Below are 20,827 nucleotides of genomic sequence, written 5' to 3' on the forward strand. Positions count from 1 at the left end.
AAAGGCCTGCACTGTGGTTAAATGCTCTATGAAATGGCCTAATAAACCACACTAACAAATCACTACAAAAAAATTAAAAAGCATTATTCGGTATCTGTCTAGGTATCAGAAACAACAATGGCAATTCTGCAGTTTCCTCATTGTCATCTGGGACTTTGTGCCAAAATTGAAGAGTTGTCCCACAAACTAGTCAGGTAGCAGTTTGACAGGAACTAACAAAATAATACTTCATAGCTCAACTCCCGGACTCTGCCATCACTCTCTCATATGTGACAGCAGCACTGTGGGTATATAACTAGAAGAGAGAGGGAGAGACCCTGAGAGTCCTCAAAACTGACAGGAAGCCTCATGTCATCAGGTGGGAAATGGGCAAGAAAGCATTCTGCTGATTGCCACTTCCCACCTTTCCAAAGCTGAAGAATCAATGCTCGTCCATGTTGAACACCAGTTGGAAGAAGCTCGGAGTATGGCAAAGGCACAGGATGTACTCCGGATAAGTAACTGAGCAGAAAAGGATTGGGCTGTATTGCTAAAATCTTGTGCTCAGAACTAGCTGCACTCTTAACCAAGTTGTTCCAGTACATTTATAGCACTGACATCGAGCTGAGAATCTGAAAAATTGCCCAGCTGTGACCGGTCCACAAAAAGCAGAACAAACCCAACCCAGCAAATTACCAACGCATCAATCTACACACAATCATCAAAGTAATCTATGGACGTTGTCCTGAACATTTGTGTCAAGCAACACTTAAACAGCAATAACCTGCACACTGACACTCTGTTTGGGTACTAGCCAGGACCACTTGATCTCGTTACAGCCATGGCCCAAACAGATTGGGCAAATCAGATTGGTATGGATAGACTGGAAGATGCGTTCAAGAATGTTTTCAAACAATTTCTCAGAGCAACATGTTCTACAGCCAATCGTAGAGCAGGCCATGAATTCTTAGTAAAGGGTTCTAGGTAACAGTGATCATAACATAACATGATTGAATTTTGCATTCAGTTTAAGATAAAGGTAGCTATAAGACTACTGTCTTGACCTTAAATAAGGAAATTGTGATCTTATGAAGACAGAGCTGGCTGAAGTGAGCCGTGAAGATAAGTTAAGGGATAAGTCGGTAGAGATGCAGTGGGAGATACTTGACATATGTAGTATCACTCAGCAAAGATGCGTTCCAATGAGAAAGAAGGACTCGAGAGGAAGAACGTACCATCTGTGACTAACTGATGAAGTTAAAAATTGTATCGAAAGAAAAACAGTTTTTTAGTAGTAGGTTAGAAGATTGGACAGAATGTAAAAAACAGCAAAGAATGGCTTAAAAATAGAGAGAATGAGTACAAGAAATAGCTAGCTAGAAATATAAAACAGGTCGAGATATTCTACAGGATTTTAAAAAGGAAAAGAGTAAAGAGATCCTCTATAGGAGTCTGAATCTGGGGAATTAATCGTGGAAAGTAAGGAAATAACAAATAAATTGAACAGATATTTTGCATGTGTTTTCACTGTAGAGAATACAAGAATTTGTTTACAGCGAGGAAAGAATCTAAAACAATTACTATCATCAGTGAATAGAGTGTTGAGGAATTATTAGAACTACAAATTGACAAGTCTGGAGGATGTGGTGGACTTCATCCTCTGATCTTAAAAGTAATGGCTGCTGAAATAGGGCATACGTTGGTTTGAATTTTCCAAAATTCCCTTGATTCTGGAAGGATCCCATCCGATTAGAAAATGGTGAATGTAACTCTATTCAAGGAAGGAGAGACAGGAAATGGGACACTACAGGCCAGTTATCTTAATATCTGTCATGGAAAATTCTGGAATCTATTATTATGGAGATAATAAAAAGTCTCAGTACAATCAGGAGGAGTCAACATGGTTTTGTGAAAGGAGAATGTTAGACTAATTTGTTAGAGTTCTTTGAAGAAGTAATGCATAACATGGATAAAAGGTACCTAGATTTCCAGAAAGAATTTGACAAGGTGCCACCTCAAAGGTTGCTTACTGTGCCAGTAAGAGCTCATGGTTTTGAGCGTAATATATTAGTGTGGGTGGAGGATTGGTTGGCAAACATGAAACAAAGTAGGGATAAATAGATCATTTTTCAAGTTGGCAAGATATAACAAGTGGAATGCCACAGGGATCAGTGCTGAGGCCTCAACTATTTACAGTATTTATGAATTACTTGGATAAAGGGACTGGAATATATGGTTGCTGAATTTGCTTATAACACAAAAATAAGTAATAAACTAAGTTGTGAATAGGATATAAGGAATCTACAAAAGGACATAGGTGAAGTGGACAAAACATTGGCAGGTGGAGTATGTGAGAAAATGCAATCATGCCCATTTTGAGCCTCAAATTATCTAAATGGGGGGATTGCAGAACTCACTAGTACAGAGGGATCTGGGTTTCCTGCCACACAAATCGGAAAAAGTTAGTTTGCAAGTACAGCAAATGAATGGGAAGACAAACAGAATGTTGTTCTTTATTGCAAATGGAATCGAATAGACATGTTTTGCTACAGTTGTAGACAGTATTAGAGAGACTACATCTGGAATACTCTTTATAGATTGTTTCCTTACTTAAGAAAAGACATAATTACATTGGAAGCAACCTAGAGAAAGTTCACTCAACTGATTGCTGGAATGAAGGGGTTATCCTATGAGAAAAGGTTGGACAGTTTGGGTCTGTACTCATTAGAGTTTAGAAGAATGAGAGATGATCTTATTGAAGCATGTATCATATTGAGGGGGCTTGACAGGATGAATGCTGAAAGGATGTTTCCCCTTGTGGGAGAAATTAGAACTAGGGGATATAGTTTAAAAATAAGAGAGCTCTCATTTAAGTCAAAGATGAGGAGAATTTATTTCTCTTGGGTGTTGTGAGCCTGTAGACCATCCTTCTCCAGAGAGTGGTAAATATTTTTAAGGCTGAATTAGATAAATTTTTGATTGGCAGATGAGTCAAAGGGTATAGGGAGTAGAAAGGAAGGTGGACCAGACCAGCTATGTAATCAATGTAGATAAAACCAAAGAGTTTCTTCTATATAACATTGGCCTGCATAAGTGTGAACCTCTGTATCTTAATGACCAGCTGGGGTAGAGGTTGTAGAATGTCTTAAGTATCTGGGAACACAGGGACCAGAAGCTAAGCTTCACAGAGAACACTGACTGCATTTTTGAAAAGGCTAGCCAGCGGCTGTTTTTAATCACGAAACTGGGAGGGTTTGAAGTGAGTCAAGATGTTTTAGAGAAGGCATACAAACACCTGATAAAGAGCATCTGAACATTCAACATGACAGTCTGATATGGTAACCTGAGTGTGAAATGCAAAAAGTCAACATTGCAGCGAATATCATTGGTGCAGAGCAGTCACAGCTCAATAGCCTATTTAATAATGCAGTTAAGAGGAAAGCTCAGGTCATCATTGGGAATCCCTCTCACTCTTTATATCCTCAGTTTGAAAGGCTCCCTTTGAACTGGAGCTTTAGAATGCCTATTGCCCAAAAAAATCTTTTCAAGATGTCTTTTTCCCCAGTGCTAAAAGCTTATTAAATAACAACGTAAACTCAACCCACTGTTATATTTATTTTTGTTCAACTGCAGTAAGAGCTGTAATGGCACAGTGCAGTGTGTTATGTTCGTATGAAAGGACGGATGTTATATATGCACAAAAGGTATGAATGTAATATACACTGTTTTTAAACTAATGTCTATAATATCTTATACTGGAGCAGTAAATACCTACCCTACATAACAACTGTGCCAAGGGATCCTCTGTGAATCCTGACACTCTCCTGGGAAACCGCTGTAAATACCTGTGCTCTGCCGGAAACCTCCTGTGAGCACTGACCCACTCCCGGATACCCACTGTAAATGCTGACCTACCCCTGTAAACTCACTGTAAATACTGACCCACTTCTGGAAACCCACTAGAAATACTGATCCATTCCTGGATATCCAGTGTAAATACTGACCCACTCCCGGATACCCACTGTAAATACTGACCCACTCCTGGATACCCACTGTAAATACTGACCCACTCCTGGATACCCACTGTAAATACTGACCCACTCCTGGATACCCACTGTAAATACTGACCCACTCCTGGATACCCACTGTAAATACTGACCCACTGTAAATGCTGACCCACTCCCGACACCCGCTGTCAATACCGACCCACTCCCGGATACCCGCTGTCAATACCGACCCACTCCCGGATACCCGCTGTCAATACCGACCCACTCCCGGATACTCACTGTAAATACTGACCCACTCCCGGATAATTACTGTAAATACTGACCCCCTCCCAGATACATAAGAACACAAGAACATAAGAAATAGGAGCAGGAGTAGGCCATCTAGCCCCTCGAGCCTGCCCTGCCATTCAATAAGATCATGGCTGATCTGTCGTGTCTCAGTTCCACATTCCCGCCCTCTCCCCATAACCCTTAATCCCCTTGCCTATCAAAAACCTATCAACCCACGTCTTAAATATATTCAGCGAGGCAGCCTCCACCACTTCAACGGGCAGAGAATTCCAGAGATTCACCACTCTTTGAGTGAAGAAGTTCCTCCTCAACTCCGTTCTAAACTGCCCCCCCTTTATCTTGAGGCTGTGCCCTCTAGTCCTACTGTCCTTTCTGAGCGGGAAGAGCCTCTCCACCTCTATCCTATCCATCCCATTCATCATCTTATACGTCTCAATGAGATCTTCCCTCATTCTTCTAAACTCTAACGAGTACAAGTCCAGTTTATTCAGCCTCTCCTCATAGTTCAACCCCCTCAACTCCGGCATCAGCCTAGTAAACCTCCTCTGCACTCCCTCCAAGGCCAAAATATCCTTGCGTAAGTACGGCGCCCAAAACTGCACACAGTACTCCAGCTGTGGCCTCACCAGTGCCCTGTACAGTTACAGCAAGACCTCCCTACTTTTATATTCAATCCCCCTCGCTATGAAGGCCAGCATCCCATTTGCCTTCCTGACCACCTGCTGCACCTGCAGGGTGGGTTTTTGCGACTCATGCACAAGGACCCCGAGGTCCCTCTGCATTGTCGCCTGCTGCAGTTTTTCTCCACGTAAGTGATAATCCTTCCTACCATTATTCCTACCAAAGTGGACCACCTCGCACTTGCCAACATTAAATTCCATTTGCCATTTCCTGGCCCATTCGCCCAGCCTATCTGGATCCTTCTGCAGACTCTCCACACCCTCCGCGCAATTTGCCGTTCCACCAATCTTGGTGTCATCAGCAAATTTCGAAACCCTACACTCGGTTCCCTCCTCCAGATCATCTGTATAAATGGTAAATAGCTGAGGCCCCAGCACCAACCCCTGGGGCACTCCACTAGTCGCCAATCGCCAATCCAAATAGCACCCATTGACCCCCACTCTCTGCCTCCTATTTGACAGCCAATCCCCTATCCACGCTAACACCCTACCCCCTACTCCATGCCCCCTAACCTTCTGTAATAACCTCTTGTGCGGCACCTTATCAAACGCCTTCTGAAAATCAAGAAACACCACATCCACTGGCTCTCCTCTATCCACCGCCCTAGACACATCCTCATAGAACTCCAATGAATTCGTCAGACACGACTTCCCCTTAACAAAACCGTGCTGCGTTTGCTCTATCAAACAATTCTCCTCAAGATGCCTCGCTATTTTCTCCTTGATCACGTATTCTAACATTTTACCTACAACAGACGTTAAACTAACCGGCCTATAATTCCCTGCCTTTTGCCTGCCACCCTTCTCAAATAACGGCGTAACATTAGCCGTTTTCCAATCTTCCGGCACTTCCCTGGAATTCAGCAACGTTTGGAAATACTGTAAATACTGACCCACTCCCTGATACCCACTGTCAATACTGACCCACTCCCTGATACCCACTGTCAATACTGACCCCCTCCTGGATACCCACTGTAAATACTGACCCCCTCCCTGATACCCACTGTAAATACTGACCCCCTCCCTGATACCCACTGTAAATACTGACCCCCTCCCTGATACCCACTGTAAATACTGACCCCCTCCCGGATACCCACTGTAAATACTGACCCCCTCCCGGATACCCACTGTAAATACTGACCCACTCCCTGATACCCACTGTAAATACTGACCCACTCCCTGATCCCCACTGTAAATACAGACCCACTCCCTGATCCCCACTGTAAATACTGACCCACTCCCTGATCCCCACTGTAAATCCTGACCCCCTCCCGGATACCCACTGTAAATACTGACCCACTCCCTGATACCCACTGTAAATACTGACCCCCTCCCGGATACCCACTGTAAATACTGACCCCCTCCCGGATACCCACTGTAAATACTGACCCACTCCCTGATACCCACTGTAAATACTGACCCCCTCCCGGATACCCACTGTAAATACTGACCCCCTCCCGGATACCCACTGTAAATACTGACCCACTCCCTGATACCCACTGTAAATACTGACCCACTCCCTGATCCCCACTGTAAATACAGACCCACTCCCTGATCCCCACTGTAAATACTGACCCACTCCCTGATCCCCACTGTAAATCCTGACCCCCTCCCGGATACCCACTGTAAATACTGACCCACTCCCGATACCCACTGTAAATACTGACCCCCTCCCGGATACCCACTGTAAATACTGACCCACTCCCTGATACCCACTGTAAATACTGACCCACTCCCTGATCCCCACTGTAAATACAGACCCACTCCCTGATCCCCACTGTAAATACTGACCCACTCCCTGATCCCCACTGTAAATCCTGACCCCCTCCCGGATACCCACTGTAAATACTGACCCACTCCCTGATCCCCACTGTAAATCCTGACCCACTCCCTGATACCCACTGTAAATACTGACCCACTCCCGATACCCACTGTAAATACTGACCCACTCCCTGATACCCACTGTAAATACTGACCCACTCCCTGATACCCACTGTAAATACTGACCCACTCCCGATACCCACTGTAAATACTGACCCACTCCCTGATCCCCACTGTAAATACAGACCCACTCCCTGATCCCCACTGTAAATACTGACCCCCTCCCTGATACCCACTGTAAATACTGACCCCCTCCCGGATCCCCACTGTAAATACTGACCCACTCCCTGATCCCCACTGTAAATACTGACCCCCTCCCGGATACCCACTGTAAATACTGACCCCCTCCCTGATACCCACTGTAAATACTGACCCACTCCCGGATACCCACTGTAAATACTGACCCCCTCCCGGATACCCACTGTAAATACTGACCCACTCCCTGATACCCACTGTAAATACTGACCCCCTCCCGGATACCCACTGTAAATACTGACCCACTCCCTGATACCCACTGTAAATACTGACCCACTCCCGGATACCCACTGTAAATACTGACCCACTCGCGGATACCACTGTAAATACTGACCCACTCCCTGATACCCACTGTAAATACTGACCCACTCCCGGATACCCACTGTAAATACTGACCCCCTCCCGGATACCCACCATAAATACTGACCCACTCTCTGATACCCACTGTAAATACTGACCCACTCCCGGATACCCACTGTAAATACTGACCCCCTCCCGGATACCCACTGTAAATACTGACCCACTCCCGATACCCACTGTAAATACTGACCCACTCCCTGATCCCCACTGTAAATACTGACCCACTCCCTGATCCCCACTGTAAATACAGACCCACTCCCTGATCCCCACTGTAAATACTGACCCACTCCCTGATCCCCACTGTAAATACAGACCCACTCCCTGATCCCCACTGTAAATACAGACCCACTCCCTGATCCCCACTGTAAATCCTGACCCCCTCCCGGATACCCACTGTAAATACTGACCCCCTCCCGGATACCCACTGTAAATACTGACCCACTCCCTGATCCCCACTGTAAATACAGACCCCCTCCCGGATACCCACTGTAAATACTGACCCCCTCCCGGATACCCACTGTAAATACTGACCCACTCCCTGATCCCCACTGTAAATACTGACCCCCTCCCGGATACCCACTGTAAATACTGACCCACTCCCTGATCCCCACTGTAAATACTGACCCACTCCCTGATACCCACTGTAAATACTGACCCACTCCCGGATACCCACTGTAAATACTGACCCACTCCCGGATACCCACTGTAAATACTGACCCCCACCCGGATACCCACTGTAAATACAGACCCACTCCCGATACCCACTGTAAATACTGACCCACTCCCTGATACCCACTGTAAATACTGACCCCCTCCCTGATACCCACCGTAAATACTGACCCACTCCCTGATACCCACTGTAAATACTGACCCCCTCCCTGATACCCACTGTAAATCCTGACCCCCTCCCGGATACCCACTGTAAATACTGACCCACTCCCGGATACCCACTGTAAATACTGACCCACTCCCGGATACCCACTGTAAATACTGACCCACTCCCGGATACCCACTGTAAATACTGACCCCCTCCCGGATACCCACTGTAAATACTGAGCCCCTCCCTGATACCCACTGTAAATACTGACCCACTCCCGGATACCCACTGTAAATCCTGACCCCCTCCCGGATACCCACTGTAAATACTGACCCCCTCCCTGATACCCACTGTAAATACTGACCCCCTCCCGGATACCCACTGTAAATACTGACCCCCTCCCTGATACCCACTGTAAATACTGACCCGCTCCCTGATACCCACTGTAAATACTGACCCACTCCCTGATCCCCACTGTAAATACTGACCCCCTCCCTGATACCCACTGTAAATACTGACCCACTCGCGGATACCCACTGTAAATACTGACCCACTCCCTGATACCCACTGTAAATACTGACGCCCTCCTGGATACCCACTGTAAATACTGACCCACTCGCGGATACCCACTGTAAATACTGACCCACTCCCTGATACCCACTGTAAATACTGACCCCCTCCCGGATACCCACTGTAAATACTGACCCACTCCCTGATACCCACTGTAAATACTGACGCCCTCCTGGATACCCACTGTAAATACTGACCCACTCCTGGATACCCACTGTAAATACTGACCCCCTCCCTGATCCCCACTGTAAATACTGACCCACTCCCGATACCCACTGTAAATACTGACCCCCTCCCTGATACCCACTGTAAATACTGACCCCCTCCCTGATACCCACTGTAAATACTGACCCCCTCCCGGATACCCACTGTAAATACTGACCCACTCCATGATACCCACTGTAAATACTGACCCACTCCTGGATACCCACTGTAAATACTGACCCCCTCCCGGATACCCACTGTAAATACTGACCCCCTCCCGGATACCCACTGTAAATACTGACCCACTCCATGATACCCACTGTAAATACTGACCCCCTCCCGGATACCCACCATAAATACTGACCCCCTCCCTGATACCCACTGTAAATACTGACCCACTCCCTGATACCCACTGTAAATACTGATCCATCCCTGATACCCACTGTAAATACTGACCCCCTCCCTGATACCCACCATAAATACTGACCCCCTCCCTGATACCCACTGTAAATACTGACCCACTCCCGGATACCCACTGTAAATACTGACCCCCTCCCTGATACCCACTGTAAATACTGACCCCCTCCCGGATACCCACTGTAAATACTGACCCACTCCCTGATCCCCACCGTAAATACTGACCCACTCCCTGATCCCCACTGTAAATTTGACCCCCTCCCGGATACCCACTGTAAATACTGACCCCCTCCCTGATACCCACTGTAAATACTGACCCACTCCCGGATACCCACTGTAAATACTGACCCCCTCCCTGATACCCACTGTAAATACTGACCCCCTCCCGGATACCCACTGTAAATACTGACCCCCTCCCTGATACCCACTGTAAATACTGACCCACTCCCGGATACCCACTGTAAATACTGACCCACTCCCTGATCCCCACTGTAAATACTGACCCCCTCCCAGATACCCACTGTAAATACTGACCCACTCCCGGATACCCACTGTAAATACTGACCCCCTCCCGGATACCCACTGTAAATACTGACCCCCTCCCGGATACCCACTGTAAATACTGAGCCCCTCCCGGATACCCACTGTAAATACTGACCCCCTCCCGGATACCCACTGTAAATACTGACCCCCTCCCGGATACCCACTGTAAATACTGACCCACTCCCGGATACCCACTGTAAATCCTGACCCACTCCCTGATACCCACTGTAAATACTGACCCCCTCCCGGATACCCACTGTAAATACTGACCCCCTCCCGGATACCCACTGTAAATACTGACCCCCTCCCGGATACCCACTGTAAATACTGATCCATCCCGGATACCCACTGTAAATCCTGACCCGCTCCCGGATACCCACTGTAAATACTGACCCACTCCCGGATACCACTGTAAAAACTGACCCACTCCCGGATACCCACTGTAAATCCTGACCCGCTCCCGGATACCCACTGTAAATACTGACCCACTCCCGGATACCACTGTAAAAACTGACCCACTCCCGGATACCCACTGTAAATCCTGACCCGCTCCCGGATACCCACTGTAAATACTGACCCACTCCCGGATACCCACTGTAAATACTGACCCACTCCCGGATACCCACTGTAAATACTGACCCCCTCCCGGATACCCACTGTAAATCCTGACCCACTCGCGGATACCACTGTAAATACTGATCCATCCCGGATACCACTGTAAATCCTGACCCGCTCCCGGATACCCACTGTAAATACTGACCCACTCCATGATACCCACTGTAAATACTGACCCACTCCCGGATACCCACTGTAAATACTGACCCACTCCCGGATACCCACTGTAAATACTGACCCACTCCCGGATACCCACTGTAAATACTGACCCCCTCCCGGATACCCACTGTAAATACTGATCCATCCCGGATACCACTGTAAATCCTGACCCGCTCCCGGATACCCACTGTAAATCCTGACCCGCTCCCAGATACCACTGTAAATCCTGACCCGCTCCCGGATACCACTGTAAAAACTGACCCACTCCCGGATACCCACTGTAAATACTGACCCACTCCCGGATACCCACTGTAAATACTGACCCCCTCCCGGATACCCACTGTAAATCCTGACTCCCTCCCGGATACCCACTGTAAATACTGACCCCCTCCCGGATACCCACTGTAAATACTGACCCCCTCCCGGATACCCACTGTAAATACTGACCCCCTCCCGGATACCCACTGTAAATACTGACCCCCTCCCGGATACCCACTGTAAATACTGACCCCCTCCCGGATACCCACTGTAAATACTGACCCCCTCCCGGATACCCCCTGTAAATACTGACCCCCTCCCGGATACCCACTGTAAATACTGAGCCCCTCCCGGATACCCACTGTAAATACTGACCCCCTCCCGGATACCCACTGTAAATACTGACCCCCTCCCGGATACCCACTGTAAATACTGACCCCCTCCCGGATACCCACTGTAAATACTGACCCCCTCCCGGATACCCACTGTAAATACTGACCCCCTCCCGGATACCCACTGTAAATACTGACCCACTCCCTGATACCCACTGTAAATACTGACCCCCTCCCGGATACCCACTGTAAATACTGACCCCCTCCCTGATACCCACTGTAAATACTGACCCCCTCCCTGATACCCACTGTAAATTCTGACCCCCTCCCGGATACCCACTGTAAATACTGACCCACTCCCGGATACCACTGTAAATACTGACCCCCTCCCTGATACCCACTGTAAATACTGACCCACTCCCGGATACCCACTGTAAATACTGACCCACTCCCGGATACCCACTGTAAATACTGACCCACTCCCGGATACCCAATGTAAATACTGACCCCCTCCCGGATACCCACTGTAAATACTGAGCCCCTCCCTGATACCCACTGTAAATACTGACCCCCTCCCGGATACCCACTGTAAATACTGATCCATCCCGGATACCCACTGTAAATCCTGACCCGCTCCCAGATACCCACTGTAAATCCTGACCCGCTCCCGGATACCACTGTAAAAACTGACCCCCTCCCGGATACCCACTGTAAATACTGACCCCCTCCCGGATACCCACTGTAAATACTGATCCATCCCGGATACCCACTGTAAATTCTGACCCCCTCCCGGATACCCACTGTAAATACTGACCCACTCCCGGATACCACTGTAAATACTGACCCCCTCCCTGATACCCACTGTAAATACTGACCCACTCCCGGATACCCACTGTAAATACTGACCCACTCCCGGATACCCACTGTAAATACTGACCCACTCCCGGATACCCAATGTAAATACTGACCCACTCCCGGATACCCACTGTAAATCCTGACCCCCTCCCGGATACCCACTGTAAATACTGACCCCCTCCCTGATACCCACCGTAAATACTGACCCACTCCCGGATACCCACTGTAAATACTGACCCACTCCCTGAAACCCACTGTAAATACTGACCCCCTCCCGGATACCCACTGTAAATACTGACCCCCTCCCTGATACCCACTGTAAATACTGACCCCCTCCCGGATACCCACTGTAAATACTGACCCACTCTCTGATACCCACTGTAAATACTGACCCACTCCCTGATACCCACTGTAAATACTGACCCACTCTCTGATACCCACTGTAAATACTGACGCCCTCCTGGATACCCACTGTAAATACTGACCCCCTCCTGGATACCCACTGTAAACACTGACCCCCTCCCTGATCCCCACTGTAAATACTGACCCACTCCCGATACCCACTGTAAATACTGACCCACTCCCGGATACCCACTGTAAATACTGACCCCCTCCTGGATACCCACTGTAAATACTGACCCACTCCCTGATACCCACTGTAAATACTGACCCCCTCCCGGATACCCACTGTAAATCCTGACCCACTCCATGATACCCACTGTAAATACTGACCCCCTCCCGGATACCCACCATAAATACTGACCCCCTCCCTGATACCCACTGTAAATACTGACCCACTCCCGGATACCCACTGTAAATACTGACCCCCTCCCTGATACCCACTGTAAATACTGACCCACTCCCTGATACCCACTGTAAATACTGACCCCCTCCCGGATACCCACTGTAAATACTGACCCCCTCCCGGATACCCACTGTAAATACTGACCCACTCCATGATACCCACTGTAAATACTGACCCCCTCCCGGATACCCACTGTAAATCCTGACCCACTCCCGGATACCCACTGTAAATACTGACCCCCTCCCGGATACCCACTGTAAATCCTGACCCACTCCCGGATACCCACTGTAAAAACTGACCCACTCCCGGATACCCACTGTAAATACTGACCCACTCGCGGATACCCACTGTAAATACTGACCCACTCCCGGATACCCACTGTAAATACTGATCCATCCCTGATACCCACTGCAAATACTGACCCCCTCCCGGATACCCACTGTAAATACTGACCCACTCCTGGATACCCACTGTAAATACTGACCCACTCCTGGATACCCACTGTAAATACTGACCCCCTCCCGGATACCCACCATAAATACTGACCCCCTCCCTGATACCCACTGTAAATACTGACCCCCTCCCTGATACCCACTGTAAATACTGACCCCCTCCCGGATACCCACTGTAAATACTGACCCACTCCCGGATACCCACTGTAAATACTGACCCACTCCCGGATACCCACTGTAAATACTGACCCCCTCCCTGATACCCACTGTAAATACTGACCCACTCCCTGATACCCACTGTAAATACTGACCCACTCCCGGATACCCACTGTAAATACTGACCCCCTCCCTGATACCCACTGTAAATACTGACCCCCTCCCAGATACCCACTGTAAATACTGACCCCCTCCCGGATACCCACTGTAAATACTGACCCCCTCCCGGATACCCACTGTAAATACTGACCCCCTCCCGGATACCCACTGTAAATACTGACCCACTCCTGGATACCCACTGTAAATACTGACCCACTCCCGGATACCCACTGTAAATACTGACCCACTCCCGGATACCCACTGTAAATACTGACCCCCTCCCGGATACCCACTGTAAATACTGATCCATCCCGGATACCCACTGTAAATCCTGACCCGCTCCCGGATACCCACTGTAAATCCTGACCCACTCCCGGATACCCACTGTAAATACTGACCCCCTCCCGGATACCCACTGTAAATACTGACCCACTCCCGGATACCCACTGTAAATCCTGACCCACTCCCGGATACCCACTGTAAAAACTGACCCACTCCCGGATACCCACTGTAAATCCTGACCCACTCGCGGATACCACTGTAAATACTGATCCATCCCGGATACCCACTGTAAATCCTGACCCCCTCCCGGATACCCACTGTAAATACTGACCCCCTCCCGGATCCCCACTGTAAATACTGACCCCCTCCCGGATACCCACTGTAAAAACTGACCCACTCCCGGATACCCACTGTAAATACTGATCCATCCCGGATACCCACTGTAAATACTGACCCCCTCCCGGATACCCACTGTAAATACTGACCCACTCCCGGATACCCACTGTAAATACTGACCCGCTCCCGATACCCACTGTAAATACTGACCCACTCCCTGATCCCCACTGTAAATCCTGACCCGCTCCCGGATACCACTGTAAAAACTGACCCACTCCCGGATACCCACTGTAAATACTGACCCCCTCCCTGATACCCACCGTAAATACTGACCCACTCCCGGATACCCACTGTAAATCCTGACTCCCTCCCGGATACCCACTGTAAATACTGACCCCCTCCCGGATACCCACTGTAAACACTGACCCACTCCCGGATACTCACTGTAAATACTGACCCCCTCCCGGATACCCACTGTAAATACTGACCCCCTCCCGGATACCCACTGTAAATACTGACCCCCTCCCGGATACCCACTGTAAATACTGACCCCCTCCCGGATACCCACTGTAAATACTGACCCCCTCCCGGATACCCACTGTAAATACTGACCCACTCCCTGATACCCACTGCAAATACTGACCCCCTCCCGGATACCCACTGTAAATCCTGACCCGCTCCCGGATACCCACTGTAAATACTGACCCACTCCCGGATACCCACTGTAAATACTGACCCCCTCCCGGATACCCACTGTAAATACTGACCCCCTCCCGGATACCCACTGTAAATACTGACCCCCTCCCTGATACCCACTGTAAATACTGACCCACTCCCTGATCCCCACTGTAAATACTGACCCCCTCCCGGATACCCACTGTAAATACTGACCCACTCCCTGATACCCACTGTAAATACTGACCCACTCCCTGATACCCACTGTAAATACTGACCCCCTCCCGGATACCCACTGTAAATACTGACCCACTCCCGGATACCCACTGTAAATACTGACCCCCTCCCGGATACCCACTGTAAATACTGACCCCCTCCCGGATACCCACTGTAAATACTGAGCCCCTCCCGGATACCCACTGTAAATACTGACCCCCTCCCGGATACCCACTGTAAATACTGACCCCCTCCCGGATACCCACTGTAAATACTGACCCCCTCCCGGATACCCACTGTAAATACTGACCCCCTCCCGGATACCACTGTAAATACTGACCCGCTCCCGGATACCACTGTAAATCCTGACCCGCTCCCGGATACCACTGTAAATTCTGACCCACTCCAGATACTCACTGTAAAAACTGACCCAATCCTGGAAACCCGTGTAATGCGTCCAGGTGACCCACCCCGTGGATGTAAATACTGACCCACACCTGGGGACCCCCATTTATACTGACACTCCCACAAGTCCCTGTAAATACCAACACACTCCCAGAGACATCCCATAAATACTGACGCACCCCAGTGAGAAACCGCTGCAAATACCGACATACTCCCAGTGAACCTCTGTCAATACTGACACACTCCTGGTGACCAGAAATTGTTTTAAAAAGTGGACCTTTAGTCCTGTAGACCTTTTATATGAATTGTAATTCATCATCCATTGTAAATAATGACGTACAGTTTTCAATATCTGCAGTGTAAATTAGTGAAAGCCATGTTGATCTTCCAGAGAGAGATTACCGTGTGAAGGGGAATATATCATTTGATAAGTTTACCCTCTTTCCCAGGATCAACCTATTTTTCTGCAGAGTTCGTATTACAGAAGATTCACGGTTAAGGTCCCAAGCGTGATATTCGTCCATGAATATCTGACCCCGTGTTTTGTTTCTCTTGCTCTGTTTCTTTGATTAGGAGGTGCAGTGGCCCAACAGGTTCCAGTGCAGGCGATTCAGTTACACCAAGCCTCTGGGCAGGTGAGCGTGCACCAGTCTACCCTACACACGGCAACTATCAGCGACAGCAACTCCGAGATTTCTCAGGCCTCAACCAGCGGAGCAAGTAAGGACTGCCCCGCCTCACCGAGCTCACATTGTGCTTTCTGCTCCTGGTCGCAATTCTGCCCTAGTCCTTATCCTCCTCATGGTCCTCTTCCCTGTGCCACGTCCACAGGCTGTTCTGGCATTGCTGAGCTGTGGGCTCTGGTTCAGGTGCTAATTCCCAGCCATTGCTCCTCATTGCACTCACGCCAGAAACTTAGAACCATGAAAGCGCCATCTCATGCCCCGCTCTCGCCCTCCCCCGCTCTCGCCCCCTCCCCACTCTCGCCCCCTCCCCACCTCGCCCCGCTCTCGCCCCCTCCCCACCTCGCCCCGCTCTCGCCCCCTCCCCACCTCGCCCCGCTCTCGCCCCCTCCCCACCTCGCCCCGCTCTCGCCCCCTCCCCACCTCGCCCCGCTCTCGCCCCCTCCCCACCTCGCCCCGCTCTCGCCCTCCCCACCTCGCCCCGCTCTCGCCCTCCCCACCTCTCGCCCTCCCCACCTCTCGCCCTCCCCACCTCTCGCCCTCCCCACCTCTCGCCCTCCCCACCCCTCGCCCTCCCCACCCCTCGCCCTCCCCACCTCTCGCCCTCCCCACCTCGCCCTGCTCTCGCCCTCCCCACCTCTCGCCCTCCCCACCTCTCGCCCTCCCCACCCCTCGCCCTCCCCACCTCTCGCCCTCCCCACCTCGCCCCGCTCTTCTTCTCCCCCCCCCCCCCCCCCCCCCCGGCAGCTCTCTCCCGGCTCACCATGCTCCTTTCGCCGCATACCCATCTACCTCGGTCCCTCCATATTTGCCCCTCGTACACATCTCCCTCAGTGTCTCTGCTCCTTGTCATGCGTACACGGCTGCCTCAGTGTCTCCGCTCCTTGCCCCGCGTACACGTCTCCTTCAGTGTCTCCGCTCCTTGTCCTCCGTGCACGTTTCTCTCAGTGTCTCCGCTCCTGGTCGTGCGTACACATTTCCCTCAGTGTCTCCGCTCCTTGTCGTGGGTACACGTCTCCCTCAGTGACTCCGCTCCTTGTCCTGCGTACACGTGTCTCTCAGTGTCTCCGCTCCTTGTCCCGTGTATACATGAAAATCAGTGTCTCTGCTCCTTGCCCCACGTACACGCTTCCCTCAGTGTCTCCGCTCCTTGCCCCACGTACACGCTTCCCTCAGTGTCTCCGCTCCTTGCCCCACGTACACGCTTCCCTCAGTGTCTCCGCTCCTTGCCCCACGTACACGCTTCCCTCAGTGTCTCCGCTCCTTGCCCCACGTACACGCTTCCCTCAGTGTCTCCGCTCCTTGCCCCACGTACACGCTTCCCTCAGTGTCTCCGCTCCTTGCCCCACCTACACGCTTCCCTCAGTGTCTCCGCTCCTTGCCCCACGTACACGCTTCCCTCAGTGTCTCCGCTCCTTGCCCCACGTACACGCTTCCCTCAGTGTCTCCGCTCCTTGCCCCACGTACACGCTTCCCTCAGTGTCTCCGCTCCTTGCCCCACGTACACGCTTCCCTCAGTGTCTCCGCTCCTTGCCCCACGTACACGCTTCCCTCAGTGTCTCCGCTCCTTGCCCCACGTACACGCTTCCCTCAGTGTCTCCGCTCCTTGCCCCACGTACACGCTTCCCTCAGTGTCTCCGCTCCTTGCCCCACGTACACGCTTCCCTCAGTGTCTCCGCTCCTTGCCCCACGTACACGCTTCCCTCAGTGTCTCCGCTCCTTGCCCCACGTACACGCTTCCCTCAGTGTCTCCGCTCCTTGCCCCACGTACACGCTTCCCTCAGTGTCTCCGTTCCTTGCCCCACGTACACGCTTCCCTCAGTGTCTCCGTTCCTTGCCCCACGTACACGCTTCCCTCAGTGTCTCTGCTCCTTGTCATGCTTACACGTCTCCTCAGTGTCTCCACTCTTCGCCCCGTGTACAAATCCACCTCAGACAATTTGAAGTACAGCTGCTGTATCCTCACTTCCCCAATGGCTGTTTGCTGAGATGAGGCCTTACCTTCCATCCTTTCTTCCCAAATAAAGAGTGCTGTTGGTGACATGCTGGATGGAGGCAGTGTTGGTGAGGGACGGCTCACCAATCTGCTGTTGTGAAGGTGAAATCAAAGGCAGACATATCATGTCACTAATGTGCAGTTAATGATCAGAAGACTAGTTAGTGAGTGGCACAAGAGAATGAGTGTCTCGGAGCGTCATGTAAATAGAATGTGGCCATTCTTTGAGCTTCTCCGTTATTCAGTTAGACCTTGGCTGATTTAGACCTTAACTTCATCTGTCCACTTTGATTTGAAATATTGAACATGGGAACATTGGTCTCAGGAACAAGAGGAGGCCATTTGGCCCTGCGATCTCACTCTGCCATTCAATAAGATCATGGCTGATGTCAGCTCCACTTTCCTGTTTGTGCCCCCCGCCTTCCCCATTACCCTGGACTCCCTGTCAAACAAAAATCTGTATCTCAGCCTTAAATAAGTTCAAGGCTCAGCCACAACAACTTTCTAAGGAAGAGAGAATTCCTCAGGCTGAAAACTGTCAGAGAGACAAAATTTCTTCTCATTTTAAAAGAGAGACCATTTCTTAAACTGTCCCCTTGTTTTAGTTTCCCCACAAAGGAAATATTTTCTAGGTATTCACCCTATCAAATACCATCAGGATCTGTATATTTCGATAGGATCATTCTTCCTAAACTCCAGTGGGTAGAGGTCCAATCTTTCTTCAGTTGTATCCTTTTCCAAATAAGGAAGCCAAAGCCTCACACTATTCCAGATGTTTCTTTATGTTCCAGATTATTCCTTTATCCAAGATAAATTGATCAATCTCTGTTTTGAAATGTTCAGCTGACCGCCCCCCCTGAGGAGAATTCACCATTACTGTTGCTTTATGTGTGGGGAAAATGTTTCCCAACATTACCCCAATTTTCAGATTACTGCTCCTGATCTGGACTCTAACAGCCAAGGAAATTGTTTTTCTCTCTACCCTCCCGACACCTTTAATCACTTTGAGTAGTTTCTCCTTAATCTTCCTTAAATTCAAAGGAAATGTAAACCATCTTCTCAATTCAATGCTTTTAGTCTGGTGGATCTGGGCTGTGCTCCTACAAAGAAGAATGTCTTCTCCCTGAGGTCCATCACCCAGAATTGAAGCAGGCTTTAAATGGGTTCTGAGCTGCAACTTTGCACAATGGATATATTATCAAAATGAGTGCATAAAATCTGAAACCCTTTCCTTTTGTCAGTGACGCTGCCAGCAACAATCGTGACATCATCTGTACCCACCTCGATGGCCAGTCACATGATGTATCCTAGCCCTCATGGTACAGTCATGTATACCACCTCCAGTCCTGGCCTGTCTGACAGTGGACTCACTGTTCTCAACGCCTTTTCACAGCCTCCAGCGGGGATGCAAGTGTCTCACGGACAGCTGCAAGAGCAGGGTAAGGTCATTAATGAAAGTTAATAGGCTCCCTCTAAGGAAATTCTATTGATAGTGAAAAACTCTGGTGAACTAGTCAGGATCGCGCTACATATACTTGAGAGACTTGGGTCTTTTTGGGTTGCTGAAAGTGTGCATACGTGTTCCTTTCACTGTGAAGAGCGGATTCAATCCAAGCTGGTTCATGCCTTCTTGTGTCTCAGGCTGCTCAATGACATGAGTTTGAATACTGCTAGTTCCTAATGCACAACACAAACTGTCCAAGTTGCTGACTTCAGAATCAGAGTTTGTCGCACAAAGCAGGCTGTTTGGTAGTGCTGGCATTTAAAAACTGTTCGAAATACAGAAAGCTAGCAGCCAGGTGCGGCAGGTAATCAGACAGATGGAACATTAGCTCTTATTTCAAGGGGTTGGAGTATAAGGGTAGGAAAGTCTTGCTGCACCTGTACAAAGTACTGGTGTGACCACATCTGGAGTACTGGTTTGGTCCCTTGCTTAAGGAAAGGTACCAGAGAAGGTTCAGTAGGATGATCCCAGCATGGAGGGATTGTTTTATGAGGAAAGATTGAACAGGCTGGGAGTCTACTCAATGGAATTTAAAAGAATACTTCAATCTCATTGAAGCATAGAGGATTCTTCAAGGACTTAACTGGGTTAATGCTGACAGGATGTTTCTCTCATGGGAGAGTCGAAGGGGACATAATCTCAGAATATTGGGGTGCCAATTTAAGACTGAACATAAGGACATAAGAAATAGGAGCAGGAGTAGGCCATCTAGCCCTTTGAGCCTCCCCTGCCATTCAATAAGATCATGGCTGATCTGAAGTGGCTCAGTTCCACATTCCCGCCCTCTCCCCATAACCCTTAATCCCCTTGTCTGTCAAAAACCTATCTACCCGTGACTTAAATACATTTAGCGAGGCAGCCTCCACCACTTCAATGGGCAGAGAATTCCAGAGATTCACCACCCTTTGAGTGAAGAAGTTCCTCCTCAACTCCGT

General features: G+C 49.5%; 1 protein-coding gene across 3 annotated transcripts in view; it reads left to right on the forward strand.

Annotated features, from left to right (window-relative positions):
* LOC145345259 (serum response factor-like) overlaps positions 1–20,827 on the forward strand; it is a 137,359-nt gene that overhangs the window by 77,805 nt on the left and 38,727 nt on the right. For all 3 annotated transcript variants that reach the window (XM_080193067.1, XM_080193068.1, XM_080193069.1), the window contains 2 exons: positions 16,283–16,429; positions 19,630–19,827. In XM_080193067.1, the coding sequence (XP_080049193.1) occupies positions 16,283–16,429; positions 19,630–19,827 (345 nt within the window). The remainder of the gene's footprint in view (positions 1–16,282; positions 16,430–19,629; positions 19,828–20,827) is intronic.

The sequence above is a fragment of the Carcharhinus amblyrhynchos genome, chromosome 7, assembly GCF_965287045.1.
Source record: "Carcharhinus amblyrhynchos chromosome 7, sCarAmb.v2.hapA, whole genome shotgun sequence".
NCBI lineage: Eukaryota > Metazoa > Chordata > Chondrichthyes > Carcharhiniformes > Carcharhinidae > Carcharhinus > Carcharhinus amblyrhynchos.